Source organism: Notamacropus eugenii, chromosome 2 (assembly GCF_028372415.1).
Source record: "Notamacropus eugenii isolate mMacEug1 chromosome 2, mMacEug1.pri_v2, whole genome shotgun sequence".
Lineage (NCBI taxonomy): Eukaryota > Metazoa > Chordata > Mammalia > Diprotodontia > Macropodidae > Notamacropus > Notamacropus eugenii.
Genome location: NC_092873.1, coordinates 160,595,558 through 160,618,796, shown reverse-complemented (window position 1 = coordinate 160,618,796; position 23,239 = coordinate 160,595,558). Strand labels below are relative to the sequence as shown.

Here is a 23,239-nt window from a genome sequence, read left to right as displayed (position 1 = left end):
CATTATTTCTCTGATGGCGTGGTCTTCTTTGGCAACGAAGGATGAGCACACACGTGCACACACATCTCTTGCATGCATATAGTTATTTATCGTTGATTAGAATGCACCTTCCTCTAAGACAAAGACTGTTTTCTTCCCTTTTCTTGTTATCGTCAGTGCCTGGGACACAGCAGGTATTTAGTAAATGCTTGTTGATTGACTGACTTTAACCAGGGTCTAACATCTAGTGTGTGACTGAGGTAGTGTCTGAAGTCAGCTCTTCCTGATGCCATTTTCATTGTTCCAATTGTTAGGCTACCTAGCTGCCTAACCCTAAGAAGTACCCAAGGAAGGCTCATTGAATGAATTTATTTGGAGACCAGAATAACAATTGACTTTTTAGGGTTATCTCAACTGGAGAGTTGTTTGACATTGGCTTTAATGTATTCTTCTATGTCAGGGGGTAGTTTCTTTCTTAGCGGTAAAATAAAATCGGCCTGCCCTGGTGCAAGCATAGGAAATGTATAATTGATGTATTTCTGAAATGCCTCACGGGTTTCCAATAGCTCCTCTTCCAGGAAGTCCTTCCAGCGGGTGATGTTCTCCAGATGTTCAGTCTTCTTTTGCAGCTTGTCTTCAGTGAGGGTCAGCTTTTTGCAAATTTTTCTTATAGAAGTCTTATGAAGGTTCTCCACCTCTTTAATCACTTCATTAACTTGTTCTTCCTTCTCTTTTTGGCTGAGGCTAAAAGCAATGCTCATCTGGTGCTCTGTGGCTCTGGTGACATCTTTTATACTTTTTTCAAGAGTCTTTTGAGAGAGAATCCCAGCTTCCAGGATTTTCTCCTCATTCTTCCTAAAAACAATGACACAAGTTTGGACCATTAGGAGGTTATCAATCAATCTAAAATCAACCCATCCATCAATGATAAGCAAGCATGGATTCAGTGCCTCCTATATGCCAACCACTGGTTGGAGTACAAACACAAAGAATGAAATGATTCCCTGCTTGCAAGAAACTTACCTTCTAGTGGGTGAGGCAACAATGTAGGAGATTACAAAATAAATACTTAAAAAATAAAGATGAAAGAAAGAGAGACAGCCTTAAAGCCAGGAGGACCTGAGTTCATCTCACTTTTGACACATACTAGCTTGTGTGACCCCCTCTACAAAATCACTTAACATTTCTGTGGTCTGGACAACTCTCTAAAACAGAGGTCAGCAAATTATCCTCCTCCAGAGCCAAATTTGGCCCATCTAACTTGTTTATTTTTAAAGCTGTGAATTATGAATAGTTCCTAGACTTTCAAATACAATAAAACTTTATTTGAAAAAATGTAAAAGTCATTCTTAGCTTTCAATGGTTTTAGCCTTTGAGCCAGTAGTTTGCTGACCTCTGCTCTGAGTGGCAGAGAAGGTGCCAACTTGCAATGATACAAGGAGTTTCCTCACCTGAGGAAACCAACGAAATGACAGGTTCAGTACATTTAGGTTTCTAAACACAAGGTAGCTAGGGAGGGAGGGCATTTATAGTTGAGGGAGAATCTGAAAGCCTTCATGTAGAAGAAGGTGATATTTGAGTTAATACAACTACCCAGCCTCTCAATTCCTAAATCTCTTTAAATTCCCTGACCTACATTACTCCTTCCCTCCACACCTCAACTATGAATAAGGATGGTCAATCCCTGGATCTCACTGTTATTCACCACGTTATCCCATGGTGATAATTTCTGACAGAACACTCAGGAAACCTCAACAAAAAGTCTTTTAGTGTTTTGGACAGAAAAAAATAGGACTTTTGCCTGGGGATTTTGAAGACTACCTCATCTGTTTACTCAGTAGTTCAAGAGCTATTTGTTGTTCTTCAGCTCTGACTTCTTCTATTGCCTGGAGCTTTTCATCATGGCACTCCTTCAGTATCTTCTGGATTCTATGGACCATGCGCTGTTCAGCAGCCCTGTTTTCTCTCCTCATTTCCTCTTCCATGATCTCTCTCATCTCTTGCTTTGTGAGTTTCACTGTTTCCTTAAGCAACATTAAAAGAGGATTTAAATAGTAGATGATACTGAATTATACCTTCAAACTATATAAATGCATATAGGAACAACACCATGTCCAGATGCTATTGCAGAAGGGAAAGTTGCAATGTTTCCTATGGTAAAGCACTGGCAACATTGGTACTGAGAGAGTACTTTTAAGTTTATGAGACATTTTTATATACTTTATGGCACCTTAGAGTGCCAAACACACCATGGTTGAGAAGGGTATGGTACAGTGGAACAAACGTTGGATTTGGAGTCAGAGGACTTTTGTTTGAATTCTAGCTATGCCACTTATTGTCTATATCACTTTGGGTAATTAATTCACTTCACTTCTTGGGGCCTCAGCCCCATCTTTTGTAAAATGGTTGGGATTAGACTAGGTGACCTCTAAAATCCCTTCTAATTATAGATCTGTGATCCTATGAAGCTCTAGATAACTTGGGGCTTGCAGCCCTCCTGGTGACTCCATAACAATTGCTTGCAATTATTTCTTTTGATTGGGACCCTCTTATTACCTCAATGACCTTGGGTAGGATACTTAGCCTCAGTTTCCTCATCTGCAAAATGGAGAGGTTGGAATAAGTGACCTCAGAGATCCCTTTTAACTCTAACTCTATGATCCTACATATACATTATATGTATTATACGTTTCTCACTCCTGTTTAAAAAAAAGTATACTGTGTTCTAACAAACCTTTCTTGGAGAGTCAAAATTAATGTTTATAATGATTAATTATATATATTATCACATAATTATGAATTGTATTATAAATCCAGTAAGATCCAAACAGCCTATTATTTACCTCTCCAATAAGAGCCTTGAGAAGACTATGAATTTTGGGTTCTTGGAAATACTTTTAAGAGTGTTTTTTTTGCTGTTTTTTTTCCTCCTTATTCCTCCCCCACTCTTTGCTGTCAGCTCTTAGTTTTTTCCTTGTCTTTTACCAAGCTGTTGCTGTTTTATAATTTTCTTGCATCATTCTCAATTCTTTCCCCAGTTTTTCCCCTCTTATCTCTCATTTGATTTTAAAAATCCTTTTTAAGCTCTTCCAGGGATTTTAGTTGGGTTTGTGTCTAATTCACTTTTTTTCTTAGAAGCTTTGCTTATAGCTGTATTGACAGCGTTGTCTTCTTATAAGTTCGCGTCATGATCTTCCCTGTCACCATAGTCACTTTCACTTTTTATGGTCAGGTTCTTTTTTGTTGTTGTTTGCTCATTTTTCAAAGCCTATTTCTTGACTCTTAACTTTACGTTAAAGTTGGTCTCTGCTACTGGAGTGGAGGGAGAACTATATGGAGCTTCAAGTTATTTATGCTGCTGTTTTCAGAGCTAGTACTGAGGGTGGTATGACCCAAGGAGAAGTCTGGTTATTGTTCTCCCAGTTTGTGCTCTGATCTTTACCCAGAAAAGGACCTTGTTCCCCTGTAGCCACAAGTGCTAGCACTCCTCTTAGCCCTAGAACTTTTACTTGGGTCCCTGCTCTCCTGTGGCCGTTAAGCACTAGTGCTCCTTTCTGCCTTGGAACTGACAGGGCTCCACACCCCCTTGTGAGTGGCCAGAAGCATTCTTCTCTGCCCTAGAACTATGAAGAGGGCCTCTCCTCCCCTGTGGCCACAAGTGCTAGTGTTCCTCTTCATTCTGAAACTGCAATTCAGAACTGCCTATGGGCAATGCAATAGGGTCCTCAACCCAGTACTGGAAAAGGATAACCTGTAATCTCTTTCTGATCAGTTGTCTTACCATCTGTGGGCTGAGAGCTCCCCAAACTGCTGCTGTCACTATTACAGCAGCCTTCATGGCCTGCTGTTGGTTTTTGCATAGTGTCCACTGTGCTCTGGGTTAACCCCCACCCCAGTATCACAGACCTTTCCTGCTGTCTTGGACTGGACCTTAACCTTTTATTGATTCTGCTGCTCACGAATTCAGCTTAAGGCATTATTTTAAAGTTGTTTGGAGGGGAATGTTGGAAGATTTCATCTGAGCTCCTGCCTCTTCTCTGCCATCTGGGCTCCACCCAGTTCCCTTATCTGTTGATAAAATTGCCAATAGCAACCTCTCGCCTTATTTCTAATTGACTGCTTCTTATCAACTTTGGGCTTAGAAACTTGAACACAGACAATATTGAGGCTGTCTGAGGGATTCTCCTTAGTGTAAAGTTATCTTCTTTAGCATGTGGAATTAGTGATAATCTCTTTTGACTGTTCACCAGGCTTGTGTTGCGAACAGGTGAGACTTCTGTACTGCATAGATCCAGAAAGATGAGGTATTACTAGAACACATTTGTATTTATTTAGTGTTTCATGTAAGTTAAACTATTTATCAGTAGTCTACCTTGGTTATACCAGTGTCACATAGTGGAAAGAATACTAGATTTGGAGTAAATCAAACATGGATTTGAATCTTAGCTTTGTAATTTACTACTTGTGTGACCACAGGAAAATTTGGGCCTCAGTCTCCTTATCTGTAAAATGAGGGGATTAAATTAAATGGTCTCTGAGATCCCTTTTAATTCTAGTCCTATGATACAATATGATGAAATTCAAAAAGGCTAATTTCACTAAACTTTTTTCCCCAGGGTTCATACCCTGACAGCACTGGGAGAACAGTATACCCCTATCTACCCTATCACTATTATCTCTCCACTACTTATTGAGGAGCAAGTCTTTGGGGAGCAGGGGAGATACTAGAGTCAAGGTGAAGGTGTTGATGAGACTTCCCTTCTAGCACTCACCTCAAGCCCCACTGTGGGGCCCCAGGCTAAGATTCTTTTCACTTTTTTTCTATCAGTCAGCTTAGGGTTTGGTTCAATAGTGTCACTTACCACCCTTCTTTTGTAGTCTATCAGTTATCAAAAGCAGAATTACCTAGGCATAGTATAGAAAGGATAACCAGCAAGGATATGGCATTGACTGTAGCTTCCCTGTGCCTATGATGGACATGCTGTCTGCCAGTCCAGAAACCTAAAAGAAGAGCCAGGTGCTTATGCCCTGCATTTTTAATATCTAGGTTATTAGGAAGTTATTAATCAATAGCTTAAGCCTTGATTTCTCGAGGCAATTAAGTCTTGAGGATGGTTTTCAATACTTTTTAAAGAAAAACTAGTTTACCTTGTGTGGTATGAGGTTCAAGGAAAAGCTACGTCAGTTTATATGGTAGGCCCTAGGAAATACTGCTTTTACCACAGAAGAAAAAATAGGCGATTGTATAGAGATCTAATAAATTAATGATACCAGATGGGTGAGGAGAAGTGAGGAATTATTTATATAGCATCTACCATACACAGTTAAATGGCACAGTAGATAGAGTTCTGGATTTGGAGGCAGGAAGACTCATCTTCCCTAGTTCAAATAGGACCTCAGGTACTTCCTAGCTGTGTGACCCTGGGCAAGTCACTTAACTCTGTTTGTCTCCGTTTCTTCATCTGTGAAATGACCTTGAGAAGGAAATGGCAAACCACTCCAGTATCTTTGCCAAGAAAACTCCAAATGGGATTAGGAAGATTCAGAATCGACTGAAAATGACTAAACAACTATATTATGCCAGGCACTGTATTAAGTACTTTACAAATATTATCTCATTTGATCCTCACAACAACCCTGCAAAATAGGTGCTATTATATTAACTTATTTTATAGTTAAGGAAACTGAGGCAGACAGAGATTAAGTGACTTGTCTAGGGTCATGCTTTTGTAGAGCATTTAGCTATTAAGTATCTGAGGAAGGATTTGAACTGAGGGCCTCTTGACTCCAAGTCCAGTACTCTCTCCATTGCACTACCTCACTGCCTCTCTGGTTCCATATTCTGAGGTTCTAGAAGCTAGGCCTTCCTTGTTCCTTTTTACATTCTTTGCTCTTGTCTGAGCATTCTTAAAGCTTGCTGTGATGTCATGACAGAAACGGGGTCCTCCAGGTAGTTGCTTTTCTCCTTACAGAATAAGAATTCATATCCCTTCCACTACAATACTCCTAACCTGTAAGTCCCATAGGAGGGAATAATATCTTACTGAACCTCTAGAGCCCAATAGCTTTCAAAAACAAATGTCTTCCAGATGAACATGCTACAAATCAAGCCTTCTCCTGGTTTTATTTATAAGCACCATATGCATAGCCTGTGTTTGAACCTTTCATAATCCAGTCCCTCCTTCTATGTGGAAAAACACACTTCAAGGCTCTCTGCAGATAAGGGGTACATGGGAGCAGAGGGCAGACATACAAATGAAAGATGGAGCAGTGAGTGTGTGAGAAACAAAGAGAGGGCCAGTTTAGCTGGACTGCAGAATGCATAGAAGAAAGTGACGTACAATAAGACTGGAAAGATAGGTTGGAGCAAGGCTATGAAGGGTTTTGAAAGTCAAACAAAGAGTCAGTATTTGATCCTAGAAGCTATAGAACCACAAAGTGAAGGACTAGAGAAGTAACAGTGGTCAGATTTATGCTCAAGAAAAATGACTTTGGTAGCTGTGTAGAAGATAGACTAGAGTGGCAAGAGCCTGGAGGCAGGAGATCCATTAGGAGGCTATTGTCTAGACAGGAGATGATGAGGGCTTGAACTCTGGTTGTGATGGTGTGAAAAGAAATATTGAATTGCATGCAAGTAATGTTGTAGAAGTAGGAACAGCAAGATTTCAAGACCATAAGATTTGGCAATTAAGAGATCACTGACAACTTTGGAGAGAGTAGTTTCAGTTGAGAGATGAGGTCAGAAGCCAGATTGCAAAGAATTGAGGAGTGAGAAAAGAGGAAGTCAAGGAGTACATAGATAGCATTTTTTAGGAGTTAGGCTGAGAAGGGGAGGTGAGACGTGATTATTATCCTTAAAGGTCTGGTGAAGATTTTTGTTTAAACGTTGGAATACAGTAACAGCCTTGTAATTGCCCTGCTTCCAGTTTCTTTCAATTTGTAATACATCCTCCACACAGCTGCTAAAATAACCTTCCTGGGACACAGGTCTAAGGGGTTTAAGCTGCTTTGGCTCAAAAACCTTCAGCATATGATAAACCTATAGGATAAAAAAACAAATCCTTTAGTTTGGCATTTAAGAATCTCCACAATTGGAGTTCCTGCACATTTCTAGCCTTATTTCATAGTCCTCCTCTTCATAAATTTTATTTTCTAATCAAATTGGACTATTAGCTACTCCCTGGACTCTACACTCCAAGCCCCACCAACAGATATTTGCACAAACTGTCTCTCATATTTAGAATGGATTTCCTGATCGCTTCCATCTCTTAGAATCCATATCTTGCTTCAAGGACTGGTTCATACGCTACATTTCCTCTATGAAACTTTTCTTGATCCCCTCAGTTATTTCTCTCTCCCTCCTCAATTTTCCTTGTCCTTTGCTTTTGTCCCTACATGTAAACCCTCAGTAGTATGTAAGTTCTTTGAGAGCATGGATTATTTATTTTTACCTTTGTTTCTATAGTGCTTAGAACAGTGCCTTGCATACAGTAGACACTTGATGTTTATTAAGTTGAATTGAATGAATACTTATTTCCCGATCTTGTCCATAAGTACATAATGGCTTTATCAGATACTGTGCTGAGATCCAAATATATTTCGTCTATGCCTATCCCTAGTTCTATGAATACAGTATCCTGTCAAAAAATGAAGTGATGTTTACTTGGTAAGACCCAAGTAGGTCTAAAGAAGCTTCCCAGCAGCTGAAGACCAACAGATGGTAGCAAAAAAAAAACCAACCCAGAAGAAAGCAGCTTTATTCAGCTGAGAAAACAGAGCAGCAAAGAACCCAGTTCAGCAGAGAAAGCAGTGAGCCTGATTCACCAGGAGACATAGATGTCTCTGCAGCATCTAAGGTTTGAGTTGGTCAGCAATGCATATACCCTAGAGATTTGAATTCCTTATATATGTATATATATGTACATATATAATGCATATATAATATAATATATATCTTCCTACATATTCCTTGGTCCCAAATGTTCTTTAAATGTATGTACCTCTCCACATGTTTCCTGGCCACACATTCTCCCTATATGTTTCTCCTCTCTCACAGGTGGCATAGTAACTTGTTGTTAAGTTTACAACTGTGGGTATAGGGATTCTTTGTCACTTATTTTTCTATTCTGTTTGATTAAATGTCCTTTGAACTAATGTGTCTCCCCTGTTTGACCTAGTAAAAGAAAACATATTGATGGGGGCTCATGAGCTATGGATCTGAGTGGAATCTGACTTAGAAAAGTGCCTTAAGCCTGAGGAGGATTTTCTGGGAACCCACATAAGGCAGCTAGGTGGCACAATGGATACAGGGCTATGCATGAAGTTAGGAAGAACTGAGTTCAAATCTGGCTTTATAGGTTAGCTTGTATGATTTTGGGCAAGTTATTTAACCTTAAATGGCCTCAGTTTCCTCAACTGTAAGATATAAAATAATAATAGCTTCTACCTCAAAGGTTTATTATGAAGATCAAATGAGATATATGTAAAGAACTTAGTGCAGCACCTGGCACATAGAAGGGACTATTATAAATACTCACTATCATGTAAGAGAGACCCCAGGAGCTACAAACCTACATCTAGGTGCTAAAGATGTGGGGCATGATAAAGAAAAACAAGGAGTCATAAGAATCTTCAGGTGACAGCCTTTACTATTGGAATCCTTGATATCTATAGAGTGAAGTTTGGTTTCTTAAATAATATGGACCATTCTAACAAATGAACAAATCTTGGAACTTAATGGATCATGTTATTTCATGATAAAGGTTGAACTTAGATTTATAATAGTTCCCATTCTTCCCAAGGTAAAAGCAGTCCTTGATCTGAGTTCATTCAGAAAATACTGAGGGTAGATGCTCCTAAATATAAACAACATATACAGTGATGGCTACCTCATCTTAAAAATACTCTTCCGTGAATTGCAGAATCACTCAATATCTTCAGTGTCCCATATTTTCAAACACATTCACATATGGCATCTCATTTGCTCCTCTGGATAGTGCTTCAGGGTTGGTAGATATCCTAATTTTGCAGATTCAGAAACTGAAACTTTGAATGCTTTAGTCACTTGCCTGAGCAACCAGAAGGCAAAAGCCAGCCTGGGTACTAGATACCCATCAAGGTATCTTAACTACAGCAACTCCTTTCACTACCTTATGCTAACTTATCAGTCAGCATTGGAAAATAATTCTATTATTGATGCTCCACAGTTAAAGGCAACCCTGAGTAGTGGCCAAATTGTAAAAAAGGAAAAACTATTAATGCAAAAAGAGTAAACAAAAACAAAAAATAGAAGTCAAACAGCTATTGAGAGACATAAATTAGTTTGAAAAATAAATACCCAACCCTCAAGTCTAAGTGTATCTATGCAGTTGTGTGCAGAGAAAACTCTGTAGATGCAAGATCCTTTTCTCAAGTATTCACATTTTATTTATCTCCCATCTAATCTCTCTCATTTATATAGCACTTTGCAAGCATGTAACCCTTCTGAAGTAGCAGGATATCTGTTGCTTTCTCATTTTATAGCTGGGGAGAAGTCAATTTCAGAGGTCTTACAGCAAGACATCAGAACCAGCTTTCTAGTAGAATTAGTCAGATTTTCTGAGTCCAAGTGCAGAGCTTTTCCCACCACACCACTAACTTTTTTGCAAATATAATCTGTATAATCTGCTTTAAACAAAAGAATAAGGTCTCTCTTTCTTCCTGACTACTTCAAACTTCTAGATAACATAGCCTCTACAATGCTGAATGGCAAAATGGCAAAGGAAAATCTAGTGTCTACTCTTCTCTCCTTGAATGCTTTGAGAACTCTCATGACCTATTAGAATTTGAGATTGTCAGGTTGGCTCCACTATACATTTGAGCAGATATGAAGGAAATCAGTGCCTACCCTCCCATCTCTCCAGTTTCTCACCAGCCCAATCATTATCTTTTTGCAGAACTGCTGAATTCTGGTAATCAAGGCCTAAAAGCAGCATCTCTTGCTGCCCCCTGCCCCTTGGCCCACTTATATTGGGATTCTGCTCCCTATTCTTACCACAGTGGGAATTTTCTTTTGAAAATTCCAATCCTATAATCTTACAACCATAAGGCCATATGCCACATTCCCAAGTAGAAGCTAAACTCTGAGCCCAATTTTCCCCAACTACTTCAATGACCCAGAATCAGGACCTGTGTGGAAATCACCCCTCAGACACAAGCTGAGTGTAGGCAAGTCACTTAATCCCTCTCAACCTCAGCTTCCTCATCTGCGAAATGGGGCATGATAATAACATCTACCTCCCAAGGTTGTTGTGAGGACAAGTGAAATAACATGTAAAAGGCTTTGTAAGCCTCTGAGTGCTTTACCTATTTAGCTATCATCATTATATTACTGCTGTTGTGTTGTTATAACATCAGTCTCTCCTGGGCAGAAAAACAAAATGGTGGATCTGAAGCCTATTTCTCAGAACATATTTACTGAAGCCAGAGACAATGAGCTAAGCTGGGCTTCTTCCTGGGAAGTCTGCCAGTCTCACCTTTTCATTTCTTAGTTCAGGTATGGGTCTAAGAGTTGCTTTCCTTTCTGGGGCCCAGATGCCTCCACAGCAGAAAATACTTAAGTGCTATCTATGCCTTGGCCTAAAATTTGCCGTATCTACCCTGTGGAACTCCATGGCTCCATCTTCCCTTTCAACATGGTGACCACCTACCTTGAAGGAAAAAACAGGGAGGGAGCCCAAGAGGAGGGATATGATCTTCCCATCACTGTACAGCTACTTACTGTTGGGCTTAGAAGGACTCCTCCTACCCCCCATTCCTTCCATTTCTGCTAATTCCTTTCCTTTCTCTGAGGACCATGACATCAACTTCCAAATGAATCTGTTTCATCCCACTACCTAGACATTTTCCCCACTGCCCTAAGTGAGTTTACAAATATATCAAACAAGTCTGTGCAAACCTTCAATTCATTTTCATGCTCTTCTTTTATAGTTTTTATTTCTTCCAGGTGTTTAGTATGGACTTTCTTAACAGCTTTTTTCACTTCCTCCTCTGTCACGACCTCAACCTTTAAAAAAAAAAAAGGGAGAAAGAGAGAGAGAAATTCCATGTGAGAAAATCTATTAATTTATTCTGAGAAGTAGCAAAGTCAATTTGCTATTATCCTGGGGAGTGGAGCAATCCAAATTTACTGACAACTAGCAAAGAAAGCCACGCACCTACTTACTTTGTGGACTCTACCTCCCCCTAGTGACTGACTTTCCATGCAGCCTGCACCAGAGAGAGAAGGTTGTTATAAATCAGGGAGCAATCAGTCTTTATTCTCAGTACACAGTCCAGTACAAGAAGAACCTGCTCAGGAAGAATGGAGGAGGTGTCCAGTTTCTTCAGTCAACCCTTCTCAGTAAAAGGCTTCTTTACTCTGTGAGATGTGGGTCCCCAAAGCATCATAAATCAAAGGATCATAGGTTTAGAGACAGAAGGTGGCTTGAAGATCAATAAACTCCCCCATTTTACATTGAGGAAACTGAGTCTCAAAGTGGTAATTTATTCAAGGTTTCAGAGGTTGAAAATAGCATCAGAATTTGAACTCAAGTCCTCTCATTAAAATATGTGACTCTTCCATTCTACCATGCTGGGTCCCAGGACATAGAGATGAAAAGGACCTTAAAATATTAATCTAGTCCAATGCCCTCACTCTACAGATAAAACAAAACCAAACCAAACCAAGACTGAGACAGTCAATTCAAGGCCAGGTAGTAAGAATCAGGATTGGGGCTCAAATCCACTTCACACAGCGCCAAATTCAGTTCACTTACCATTCCATTATACTATAACATTTATATGCTCTTATTCAAATTGTGAAATATTTTTACTGTCACTTCCCTTTTTCTGGTTTTCTAAGTTCTAACCAGATATTCTTGCGGTGGCCTTAATCTCTTCTACTGGGCACCTGGTTCCTAAATGGCTAGTTCCTTAGCTAAAATTTGTTCTACATGGCAGCAGTTACTTCTCCCTCTCAGGATGGCCATTCTCCAGGGCACAATTCATTCATGGGTTTGAGGGATGGGGATAGGCTCTTTCTAGACCAGGGCATGCCCACTCTTACATAAATAGCTGGGCTCTATTACCCTTCATCTAATGCTGTAAGTTCCCTGAGATGGTTTCATGGAGGGTTTCACTTTTTGTGTGTATTTAATTCTCTACTGCCTAGCTCAAAGTCTGGCAAGAAAGAGGAGCTTGTTGATGGGTTGAATACTGATCCTGGTCATTTCTTCCCTTCTTATCAAGGCTCCTTCACCTTCAGAAGCTCTGGATGTTCAAGGCTGAAAGAGGATGCAGTAGAGCCTCTGTTAGTGGTGTGTTATTGCATCCTAAGGCAGAAGAGTAAACCTTGAAAGTGGATCTTATATTTCCTCCCCCAAACTGAAAACCATGCGCATCAGCATGGATGCCATACAACTTCAGGTTGGATAGAAAAATCCTCAGTGACAATCATTTGCCACAAATTATCTTTGATTTGCTACAACACAATAACTATACTCTATTGCGTATCATCAAGGTAAATCAGAATTAGAGTACTACATTTGAAAAGGATTTTATCCCAATCCTTCAATTTTAAAGATGGGGAAATTGAGGCCCCTGAGAAATAAAATAATTTGTCCAAGGCCTCCCTACTCATAGGGGTCAGATGCAGGCCTGGAAGCCTGGTGGCCTGACTCCTGATCCAGTTTTTCAATGTCACCACGTGTCCTCCCAAGTTGATAGGATTGGTTTATGATGCTATTAAAAATATTAAGTCAACAGCTTGATTAGTTATTAAAGTTTAAAACTGTATATTATGAGACAGTATAGCATAATGGATATAGTTCTAGACCTGGGTTCAGACCCTAAGTCTGATGGTAAATAACCCTGGACAAGTTATTTAACCTCTTAGCTTCAGTTTATTCATGTATAAAATGGGAATGATAACATTTGTATGCAAAGTGGATAAAATGCTGGATTTAAAGTTAGGAAGATCTAACTTCGAATTCTAGAGCTGTCATTTACTTCTTGTGTGACCTTAGGCAAGTCACTTAACCTCTGCCTGCCTCGATGTCTTCAATTATAGCACCTTTCTCACAGGCTTTTTGAGAGGATCAAATGGAATAACAAGTACAAAGTGACCTTCAAGTGCTATATAAAATGTGGTTACTATTAAATTCAAAGGGTTGTTATAAAGCTCAAGTTAGATCATGTAAATAAAGCAGTCTATAAACCTTAGAGTACTATATAAATACCAGTTATTATTAGAGATGCTTACCCTCATTATTTCTTTGTTGCTTTCAAATTTTCTTCCAATTGACCAAAATATGTTAACTGTTGAAAACCCTCCATGGAGTTTCCCATTCCAATACTTCTTTCTCACATAAACATCTGACCCAAGGATACATACAGCTAGAGGGCAGCCAGGTGGTACCATAGATAGAGCACCAGTGCAGGAGTCAGGAGGACCTGAGTTCAAATCTCACCTCAGACACTTGACACTCACTAGCTGTGTGACCTTGGGCAAGTCACTTAACCCCAATTGCCTCATCCTGGGTCATCTCCAGTCATCCTGATGAATATCTGGTCACTGGATTCAGATGGCTCTGGAGGAGAAGTGAGGCTGGTGACCTGCACAGCCCTCCCTCACTCAAAAAAAAATCAAGTGCAAGTCATGTCATTTCTCTGATGGCATGGTCTTCTTCAGCAATGAAGGATGAACACACATACAGCTAGAAGGATATCAACTTATGATTGATTGACTCAATTATATTTACTCCTATCAGGTGGTCAGCACAGCCTTCAACCTGTTCTATATCCCACGGAGAAATATATTCATCCCCACCCAAACTGAGTCTTCTTTCTTTAGGGTTGGACTATAGCATCTCCATCATCCTTCCAGATCTCAATTCTATGATAGATCTTATAATCTTGTGCCATTTACTTCTCTTGTCCATTGATAATTCCTCCACTGAGCCTCTGTCCTCAAGTCAATTCTCTAGTATAACCTCCATGTGATTTCATTGATGTGGGGAGTTCTTTTTGCCAAAGTAGATTGGCAATTGTTCTGCAACTAGTATTCTTAAGAGAGTTTCCTGGAACACTAAACAGTTCAATGACTTGCCCGAGTCATTCAGATAGCAGGTGTGGGGCTTAACAGATGGCATGTATAAGAGTGGTGCAGTGGATAGAGCTCTGGGATTGCAGTTAAGAAGGCCAAAGTTCAAATGCAGCCTCAGACACTTACTAGCTGTGTGACCTTGAGCAAGTCACCTAACCTCTGCAGGCCTCAGTTTCCTCATCTGTAAAATAGGGATAATAGCCCCTACCTCCCAGGATTATCATAAGAATAAAATATTTTTAAAGCTTTTGGCAAACCTTAAAGCATCATCTAAATTCTAGCTGTTATTATCATTCCTTTCTCTGAGGCTACATGTCTGTCCATTAGAACATGTTTCTTCTTACCATTTTATAGATGAAGAAATGAAAGAGTATTTGTGCCTATAGCTTTTTATAATGTCAGCCCTCTTTATGATATGCTCTAGCCTAACAATAATAGCTAGCATTTATGTAGCACTTTAAGGCTCAAAAAGCACATTACATACATTATCTCATTTGACCTTCTCAACAACTCAGTGAGGTAGATACTTTCGTTATCATCATCTTAGTGCTATCATTATCTCCATTTATAGATGAGGGAACTGAGGCTGAGAGAGATGAAAGCACCTGCCCAGGATAACAATGTTAGTGAGAAAGTATTGCAGGATCTTCCTGATGCCAAATCCAGTGCTCCACGACACCATCTCAAACCTGCCTATTTGCTCACCTTTACAACCACTCAGTGAGTAAACTTGTGCAGCAACAAATCAACATAATTGGAGTGTGAAAGGAACACTTTCAGGAAGTGTGTCTCCTGAATGGTTGTCACTGTTTTTTTAAAGAGGATTGTCAAGGTTTGGAGGACTCCAAATTGTCTGTTATAGCTTCATGATTCCCACCAGAATGAAGTGTAAGTCTACAGGTACATGGGGCAGGCATGGTGGACGAAGGGAAGTTTGCCAAAAAGAGGCCCAAGCAATACAGAACAGTTGTGATCCTTGAGGTATTTTTCTTGTATGCATGTATATGTGTGCATGCTTACACACACACACACATACACATACACACACACACGATTTCAAACAAAGACCTTTTCCGGAATTATGTCATATACTTTTATGTATATTACATTAAGAGACAAGACACCAATCTTGGCATAAGACTTTGTAAAGAACAATATTAAATAGGATTCAGTCTCTTTTACCTTGGCCCACACGTCATCCTGTGCCACTTTAAGAAGTTCTTCCAGTTTCTCATGATGAATTTTTTCCTCCTTTTGATGAATCTCAATCCCAATATCTGCATATTTGAATGAAAATTATAGTAAGCATCTAAAGATAGCCTTTTGTTAATCTTTTGATCATCTCTGTACTCTGCCTTCAGAACCTACCACAATGCTTTGCACAGATGGTGCCCAATAAATATTTGGCCAGGGAATGAATGAACAAAATCTGGTTATGACATTTCAATTTGAAGAAAGTTTCCTGACAATCCATTTCAGGGGATACATCTAAATGGAATAAGCAGCAGCACGGTGTAATTTTTAAGTTCAGGTTCTCCTTGTGACACATGCTGTGTGACTGAGTAAGTTAATTAACCTCTCAATGTCCCAGCCAGGTCTCCAAGATTGCAAATTACATAGCTGAAGATTTGCATTGCTGGGGAGAATTTTCACATTGAAAGTTCTCCCACGTGTACTTTCATGAGTTCAGTGCCTTCAGTTGTGGGGTTCAGTAGAAAACAGGACTAACATGGTAGTAGTAGTAGTAGTCTTACTATTACTGTTACTACTACTACTACTTCCTATTTGAGGAGTATTTCTAACCTTATAAAGCACTTTCACATCCATGACTTCATTTCATATTCATAGAAACCTTGTGAGGTAAGCATTATTACACCCATTTTAAAAGTACTTAAAATTCAAAAAGTTTTAGTGCTTTGGTGGTGTTGTTATTCAGTTGTGTCTGATTCTTCATGACTGCATTTGGGGTTTTCTTAGCAAAGACACTGGAGTAGCTTGCTATTTCCTTCACCTCATTTTACTGATAAGGAAACACAGGCCAATAGGGTTAAGTGACTTGTCCAGGATCACATACCTAGTAAGTGTCTGAGGCCAGATTTTAACTCAAGAAGATGTTTTCCTGATTCCAGGTCCAGCTTGCCATCCACTATATCACCTAGCTGCCCTCCTCTAATCTTAGGCAGTCCTATATTCAGGACTTCCAAATACATAATTGACATATTTCCACACAGAACTAGCAATCTTCCCCCAAGATTCTTCTACTTATGGCCTTCTTAAGGTCAGTTCTCAGTCAGCTGGGAAAATCAGGAAATAGGACAACTCCTTGACTTTTTCCTTGTTCACTGTGGTGTCTCAGGTGCCCTTTGGCCACCTGCCTTCTTGTTCCAGTGGAACAGTGGCATCTCAGAGGAAGGCTCAGTCATGGAGACAGACTCTTCCAATGCCCCAGATTCCTCACTTTCACCTTTTACTCCTTCCAGAATAGCAGAGGCCGTCATCATCCTATATCACTTCTATCTCCAGGCCCTTTGGTTGTTTTGCATTTTTTTTTTTTTTTGCATAGGCAAGTGAAGTTTTGTGGACATGGCAACATTCAAAGTCTTGTCCCCTTCCTTCTCTTCTGATCCATTTGAAGAATTAGGAGGAGATTGCATCTTTCCCTCAGTAAAACACTTATAGTCCCTGAAACTTACATATGGACACACCTGAATATCTGTGAACAAGTATCACAAACATCCTATCAGCAACACGGCACTCATAGGTGGGGCAGTGGATAGAGAGCCAGGAAGTCAGGAAGACATCTCCCTGAGTTCAAATCTGGTCTCAGACACTTACAAACTGTATGACCCCAGGCAAGTCACTTGTCTCAGTGTCGGTTACCCACCTGATGGTGGCAGTGGGCTAGCAGCTGGTATTGGTGGTAGCAGAAATGGCAGGTCTCTCTGCTATAGAGACTACTTCCTTGGATGATGGCTGGTTGGAAACAAGGCCAATGTTCATCTTCATTTGTTTAGGACAGTGTTCAGTCAGTCAGTAAATAAGCATTAGAGCCTATGTGCCAGGAATATAAAAGTAGGGGATACAAAAAGAGGCAAAAGATGGCCTTAAAGAACTCATAATCTAATAGGGAAGATAACAATTGTGCAAAATAAAAATACATACAAACAAGCTACATATAGGACAAATAAGAAGGGTTGGGAAAGGCTGTCAATAAAAGATGGGATTTTAATTGGGACTCAAAAGAGCTGGGGAAGTCAGTAGGCAGAGATGAAGGGAGAGTGCATTCTAGACATGAGGGACAGTCAGAAAAAATGCCCAGAGCTGAGAGATGGAGTATCTTGTTCCTGGAATAGCCAGGAGAGTTCATGGCAGGGACCAAGGTCTAAGAAGAGCCTAGGACTTGAAGGATTTCGAACCTCAGAGCATTTTGTATTTGATTTTGGAAGTGATAGGGAGCCACTGGAATTTATTGAGTAGGGTGGTGACATAGTCAGATCTGTTCTTTAGGAAATCACTTTGATGGCTAAATGGATGATGGATTGGAGTGGGGAAAGACTTGAGACTGCAGACCCATCAGCAGGCTATGGCAATAACCCAAGCATGAAATGATAAAAACCTGCACCAGGGTGGTGGTGGCAGTATCACAAGAGAGAAGAGGGCTTATTCAAAAGATATTACAAAGGTGAAATTGACAGTTCTTGGCAACAGATCAGATAAGGGAGATGAGAGATAGTGAGGAATACAGGATGACTCCTAGATTGTGAGCCTTAAGGGACTAGGAAGATGGTGTTCACAGAATCTCTGAATTGGAAGAGACCTCAGAAGTCATTTAGTCCAACCAATGCCTAAACAAAAATACCTTCTGCAATATACCCTACAAGTGGCTGGCTCTTCCTTTCATGCTTGAAGACCTCCAGTAAGAGGGAACTCATGTCAAGTACTCTTATCCACTGCAACACCTATTTCAAAAAGATTCCTGGAATAATCAAGTCTAAATTTGCACTCATTGCTCTTAGTTTTGTTCTTTGGGTCCAAACAGAAGTGATCTAATCTGTCTTCCAACATAAAGGCAGTGGTGTTACCTCCTCTCAGTTTTTCTTCTCTACCCTAAACATCCCCAGTGTGAAAACTGAATGACTAAAGATTGATTGGAAGAAACATGATCAACCATGTGAGATGAAATTAATTTAAATTAAATCACTATATTTTTGGAATATAGTGAAGATAGTGTATAGATCCCAAATTGGACATTAAAGGTATTCTAATCATGAACCTAATTAAACCTCATAAGTAACTGATTCATTTTCTCCCTTTGGGGGGCACATATAATAAAGCACACATTAGCTAGCTGACCTTGAAATATTGAGCACTGCATTGGAATAACCTGCAAAGTATCAACATGACCTCCAAAGCATCAAGAGTAAATAAAATTATGCTTTTTTTTTTACACTTCCTCACATATACACTCCCTTTGGACTCACTTTCCTGAATTAGTATGTTGGCTTCCCAGAAGGGCACCTACTACCATGGATTCCAGGGACAATCTTGGGAGTGACTATTCCTAACACTGTAGTTCACAAGCCCCCACTGGTGGGCTTTTCATCAGCAATTAGTCAGTAGACTCAATTAGCTCTTGGAAAAGATATTTATTTAACAAAACATTTCCTCGCCAAAAACCTAGGTACATTCTCCCACTAAAAGGCCTGGGGTGAACAGAAAAATAGGCACAAATTTAAAGTGCAGTGTTAGTAAGACACACATATAGAGAAATGTAGTACCACAAAGGAAACATGAAATGTGCAAATCTACAGACATCTTCATCCCAAATGTTCAAAGGGACTATTTGTGCCTAATCTGTGGTAGAACCTTCTGAGCTCATACTGGACTGATCAGCCATAGCTGACCATACTGTACTGTGACTCCAACATCATGATGTCATTGGTCCTCCTCAAGTACCGAGGACAAACAACAATAATTTTTAATACTAATAATTTCTAACATGGTAAATATTAACAGATACAACTCACATAAACAAAAGTTCTTTGGAGGAGAAAGTCCTGACACCAAGAAGTTTGAGAACTCCCGTTTTATACCTACAATTTTGCCGAAGTCCAAAAAAAGGGCATTCCCTTACACAGGGATAGCGATACACTGTTTTGAAAGTGGAAAGTCAAATCAGGTCAGGAAACATAGTTAATTATTCATATTTCATTGACTCTAGAAAGTTAAAAGTCTTTTGGAAATTGACAAATATAGTTTTAAAAAGTGTTCCATTTATTTTTTCCCATTGGTAGCTCTAGCAGATCAACCTTAGAAGACAGAGAAGTCACACTGCAAAGATGAACTATCATTACCATAAATGAACATTAAGTTGGCAGAGATTTGGCTATAGAGGAAGCAGGGATGATCTGGCTCCTACACAGATATAACAAGGAAGAGTTGGTTAACATTGGAGAAATAGGCAGCAGTTCAGGCCCAGGGGCTTTCCAGGTACATCACAGCAACAGCACACACACACAATCATACATGTATATACTTGTCTCTTGCATTAGAGTATAAGCTCTTTGTAAGAAATTGTTCATTTATTGTATTTACATCCCCAATGTTTGGTGCATAGTAGGCTCTTGAACAAATAATACTCATTGATTAACTGATATCAGAATATCCACTGGTGTTGATAATCAGGACTGGTCCAAATTAGAAAAAATTAGATTTGCTCTGGAGAATCCCAGGAAGTTGTTCCTATTTGTGAATTTCCCAAGAGAACTGGGATCTCTTGTATGCCTCTTTATCTATGAGTAGTGGGAATAAGTCTAGAATATGCCCTGGAATGGCCAGACCACATTTGGAAATTAGCCTTTGATAATATTTGACCTCAGGGAGTCACTGCTTACTTAGCCACATGTGGGAGAGCATTGGTCTGAGGTTTTAATCCCTTTCCTTAAGAACAAAATGAGATATTTGAAAGGGTCATTCAACAGTTCATAAAAGATTTACTTTGCCACAGCAAGAGAAGGATATTAAACAAGGATAGGCCTTCAGAACACCTCAAGTTGATTCAGATGAGCAAAGCTTCCCTGTCTGAAATATCCATCAGGATCTCCCAATCAAGCTGCAGAGAGAATGTTAAGTGGCAACTTATGTTTGTTTAGCATTCCAACAATGAGGAAATGATGTCAATAGTGTGAACCTTTAGTCCCCTGAGCCACCAAATCTCAAAGATGGTCTTCATACCTTTATGAAAAAACTAGCCTAACCTGTATGAGGGAAAAGGATTGAATAAATAGTTCCTATCACAAGAGCTAGTAAAGAAATGGAACTACACAGTATTAATATAAGGGCAATAACAAAAAAAAGTACAAAACAGCATTTGGGATTATGTGAGGGAACCATTTTATAAGGCTCAAAATAAGCTTGGAATGCTCTTCGGATATGAAAACTGGGGATAAAGGAATGAAGAAAGGAATCTATTCCTTGCATGGATTACAAAGGTGATTGAGGAATATTTCACAAAGGAGGTAACATTTGAGCTGGGTCAAAAAGGTGGCTAAGATTTTAAGACAGGAATAGGAAAAGGGGCATTTAAAGTTGAGGTAGAAGGCACAAGGGGGCAGGAAAGCTGTTAATGAAGTGTGTAGCACACAGTAGGCACTTAATGAATGTTTATTGACTGATTGGGATTGGGATATTGTCATGCAGTGCAACAATACAAGTAATCTGAGAGGCAGCCACACAAAGGAAAGAGAACTGAGATTTGAATCAGAGGATATGGGTTCTAATCCTGCTTCGATAACTTATTTTTATAGAGGCTTGGGTAGCTAAGTCATTTAACTTCTCAGGGCCCTAGTTCCTTCACATGTAAAATAAAGGAGATGTACTACTAGATGGTTACTAAGGTCCCTTCCATGTCTAAGTCGATCTAGTGTGGCTACCATATAGGACATCTGATGCACGGAAACAGAAATAACTTACAGAACATTTGATAGTTACAGAGCACCTTGACATATGATCTCACTTTATCCTCACAATCATCCTGTGACATAGGCAAAGCAAATATCCCTATTTTGCGAATAAAGAAAGACTCAGAGAGGTTGACTTGCCTAAGGTCTCACTAAAATTCTGATCTTCTGACCTCAAGTCTGGTGTTTTGTTTTGTTTTCCTACTTTAAGATAAAGTTGAAACCAAATTATGCTGAATATTAAGGGTAATGACCACTTACCACCAGAAGACCAATGGGAAAGTTTGCTGCCCCCCTCCTGACAGAGGTGATCACAGACTCAATGCAGAATAAGACAGTTTTTTTTTTTAATATGCCAATGAAGAAATGTTTTGGTTGAAAATGAAGATTTTTTTTTTAAATAAGGGGTTTCTTTTTTCCTTCCTTCTTTCTTTTCTTTTTTCTACATTGGTGGGGAGAGGTGGGTAGAAGAGAAATTAAAATACTTGACAATGAAAAAAAATTTAAAAAAGATCAGATTATAGAGGGTTTCTATGTCATATGAGGGATTTTGGTCTTGTCTCCGATAGCAGCAGGAGACTGTAAAATCTGCCTACAGGAGATTTTGGAGTAGGTGAATAATACTTTCAGAACCTTTGCAGTGCTGTGGAAAGAGCACTGGTTTTAGAGTCGGAGAAACTGAGTATGAATCTTGCCTCTGCTCCTTTGAGCAAGCAGTTTACCTGTGGGTCTCACTGTCTTCATTTGTAAAATATAGTTGGTAGGCTAGATAATCTCTAAGGTCTCATCCAGTTCTGAATAAATTATCCTATGAACTGCATACAAGTGATAGCTGAAGCTGTGCAAGTAGATGCCATCAGCACAGAACAGAAAGAAGACAGTTGAAGAAAGGGACATGAAAAGTACCTAGATTTTAAAAAGTCTGTGTACTTCACAGCAATGCAAGGACCTAAAACATTCCCAAAGGACTCTTGAGGTGAAACGGTATCCACATCCAGAGAAAGAACTATGGAATCTGAACGCAGAATGAAGCAGATTGTTTTCTCTTATGTTATGTTTTGGCTTTTCTCATGGTCTCTCCTATTCGTTTTAATTCTTCTATGCAACATGACTAATGTGAAAATGTGTTTAATAAGAATGTATGTGTAGAACCCATATAAGATTGCAAGCCATGTTGGCGAGGGAGAGGGAGAAAATTTAAGACTTATGGAAGTGATTGTTGAAAACTGAAAAATAAATTAAATTTAAAATGTCTATGTACATATATAGTGTAGCATGTATACTGCATGATTGTTAATTGATTAGAAAGCAGCAGCAATGGAGACAAATTCTCCTCCATGAATCACATTAGTTCTTGCTTTTGGTGGAAATTTCTTTCCTCTACCTACCCTGGTTACTTAAGAGACACTACACAGAAGTCCAACTATATGGATGGAAGATTCTAATAGATATTATGGTATAGTAAGCCTTGTTAGTATGACCTGGAACTCCTGCTTCTAATGTATGGTGATTCACTTACCCTCTAAAAAACTCTAAGCAAACTCCGTATATTAAAGCTGCCAATCCACAGCACTAGAGTTTCCACCCTGGGAATTCTCTACACTGATGAAGTCATAGATCTGGACTAAAAAAAATAGTAGGAAGACACACAAGTGAAAGATCACGCAACTTTAATCAACAAACCTAAGAAAGGATAGACAATGAGGTGACAGGAAGGCTGAGATCTGCCACTACGAAATATTTGTGCACTAGAGGAGATTATAAACTCACTTACCTAGTATATCCTTATGAGTATAAAACCTTGTCTTAAAGGGTTTGTATTCATGGATCCGTTCGAATGTTTCCTCAGTAGGTGGTGGTGGTATTATTTTATTACATACTGCACAGCAAACAAAGTTTTCGAGATTTGGATTCCGAATCATGGTTGAATTTAAGACAACATTCACAATGGAGAGTGGCTAAAACTGTCATTCTAGGATTAGTAAAAGGAGGAATAGAGATTTTGAAGAATAATAATCTTTTCAACCAAATGGAGGTGTTTTACTGTTTCAGAGTGAAGTCTGGAGGACAGCTTCAAGTTAAACTCATTCACCATTATGAATTAGAGGAATCCCTACAAATAAAAGCATTGAGAAAACTGAAGGGCCTTACTGCATGAAGCTGAGAAGGTGGCTTTACT

General features: G+C 39.4%; 1 protein-coding gene across 2 annotated transcripts; it reads right to left on the bottom strand.

Annotated features, from left to right (window-relative positions):
- Window positions 1-332: 332 nt before the first annotated feature.
- Window positions 333-23,239, bottom strand: C2H6orf163 (chromosome 2 C6orf163 homolog). Of its 2 annotated transcripts, none has more exons than XM_072642770.1 (5): window positions 22,835-23,239; window positions 15,284-15,378; window positions 10,916-11,023; window positions 1,801-2,003; window positions 333-834 (listed from the first exon to the last, which is right to left on the bottom strand). In XM_072642770.1, the coding sequence occupies exons 1-5, from the start codon at window positions 22,980-22,982 to the stop codon at window positions 390-392; spliced, it is 999 nt and encodes a 332-aa protein (XP_072498871.1). In that variant the 5' UTR covers window positions 22,983-23,239; the 3' UTR covers window positions 333-389. The 2 variants fall into 2 exon arrangements, with proteins under 2 accessions (XP_072498871.1, XP_072498872.1); XM_072642771.1 differs by lacking the exons at window positions 15,284-15,378; window positions 22,835-23,239 and adding exons at window positions 11,183-11,226; window positions 12,087-12,175.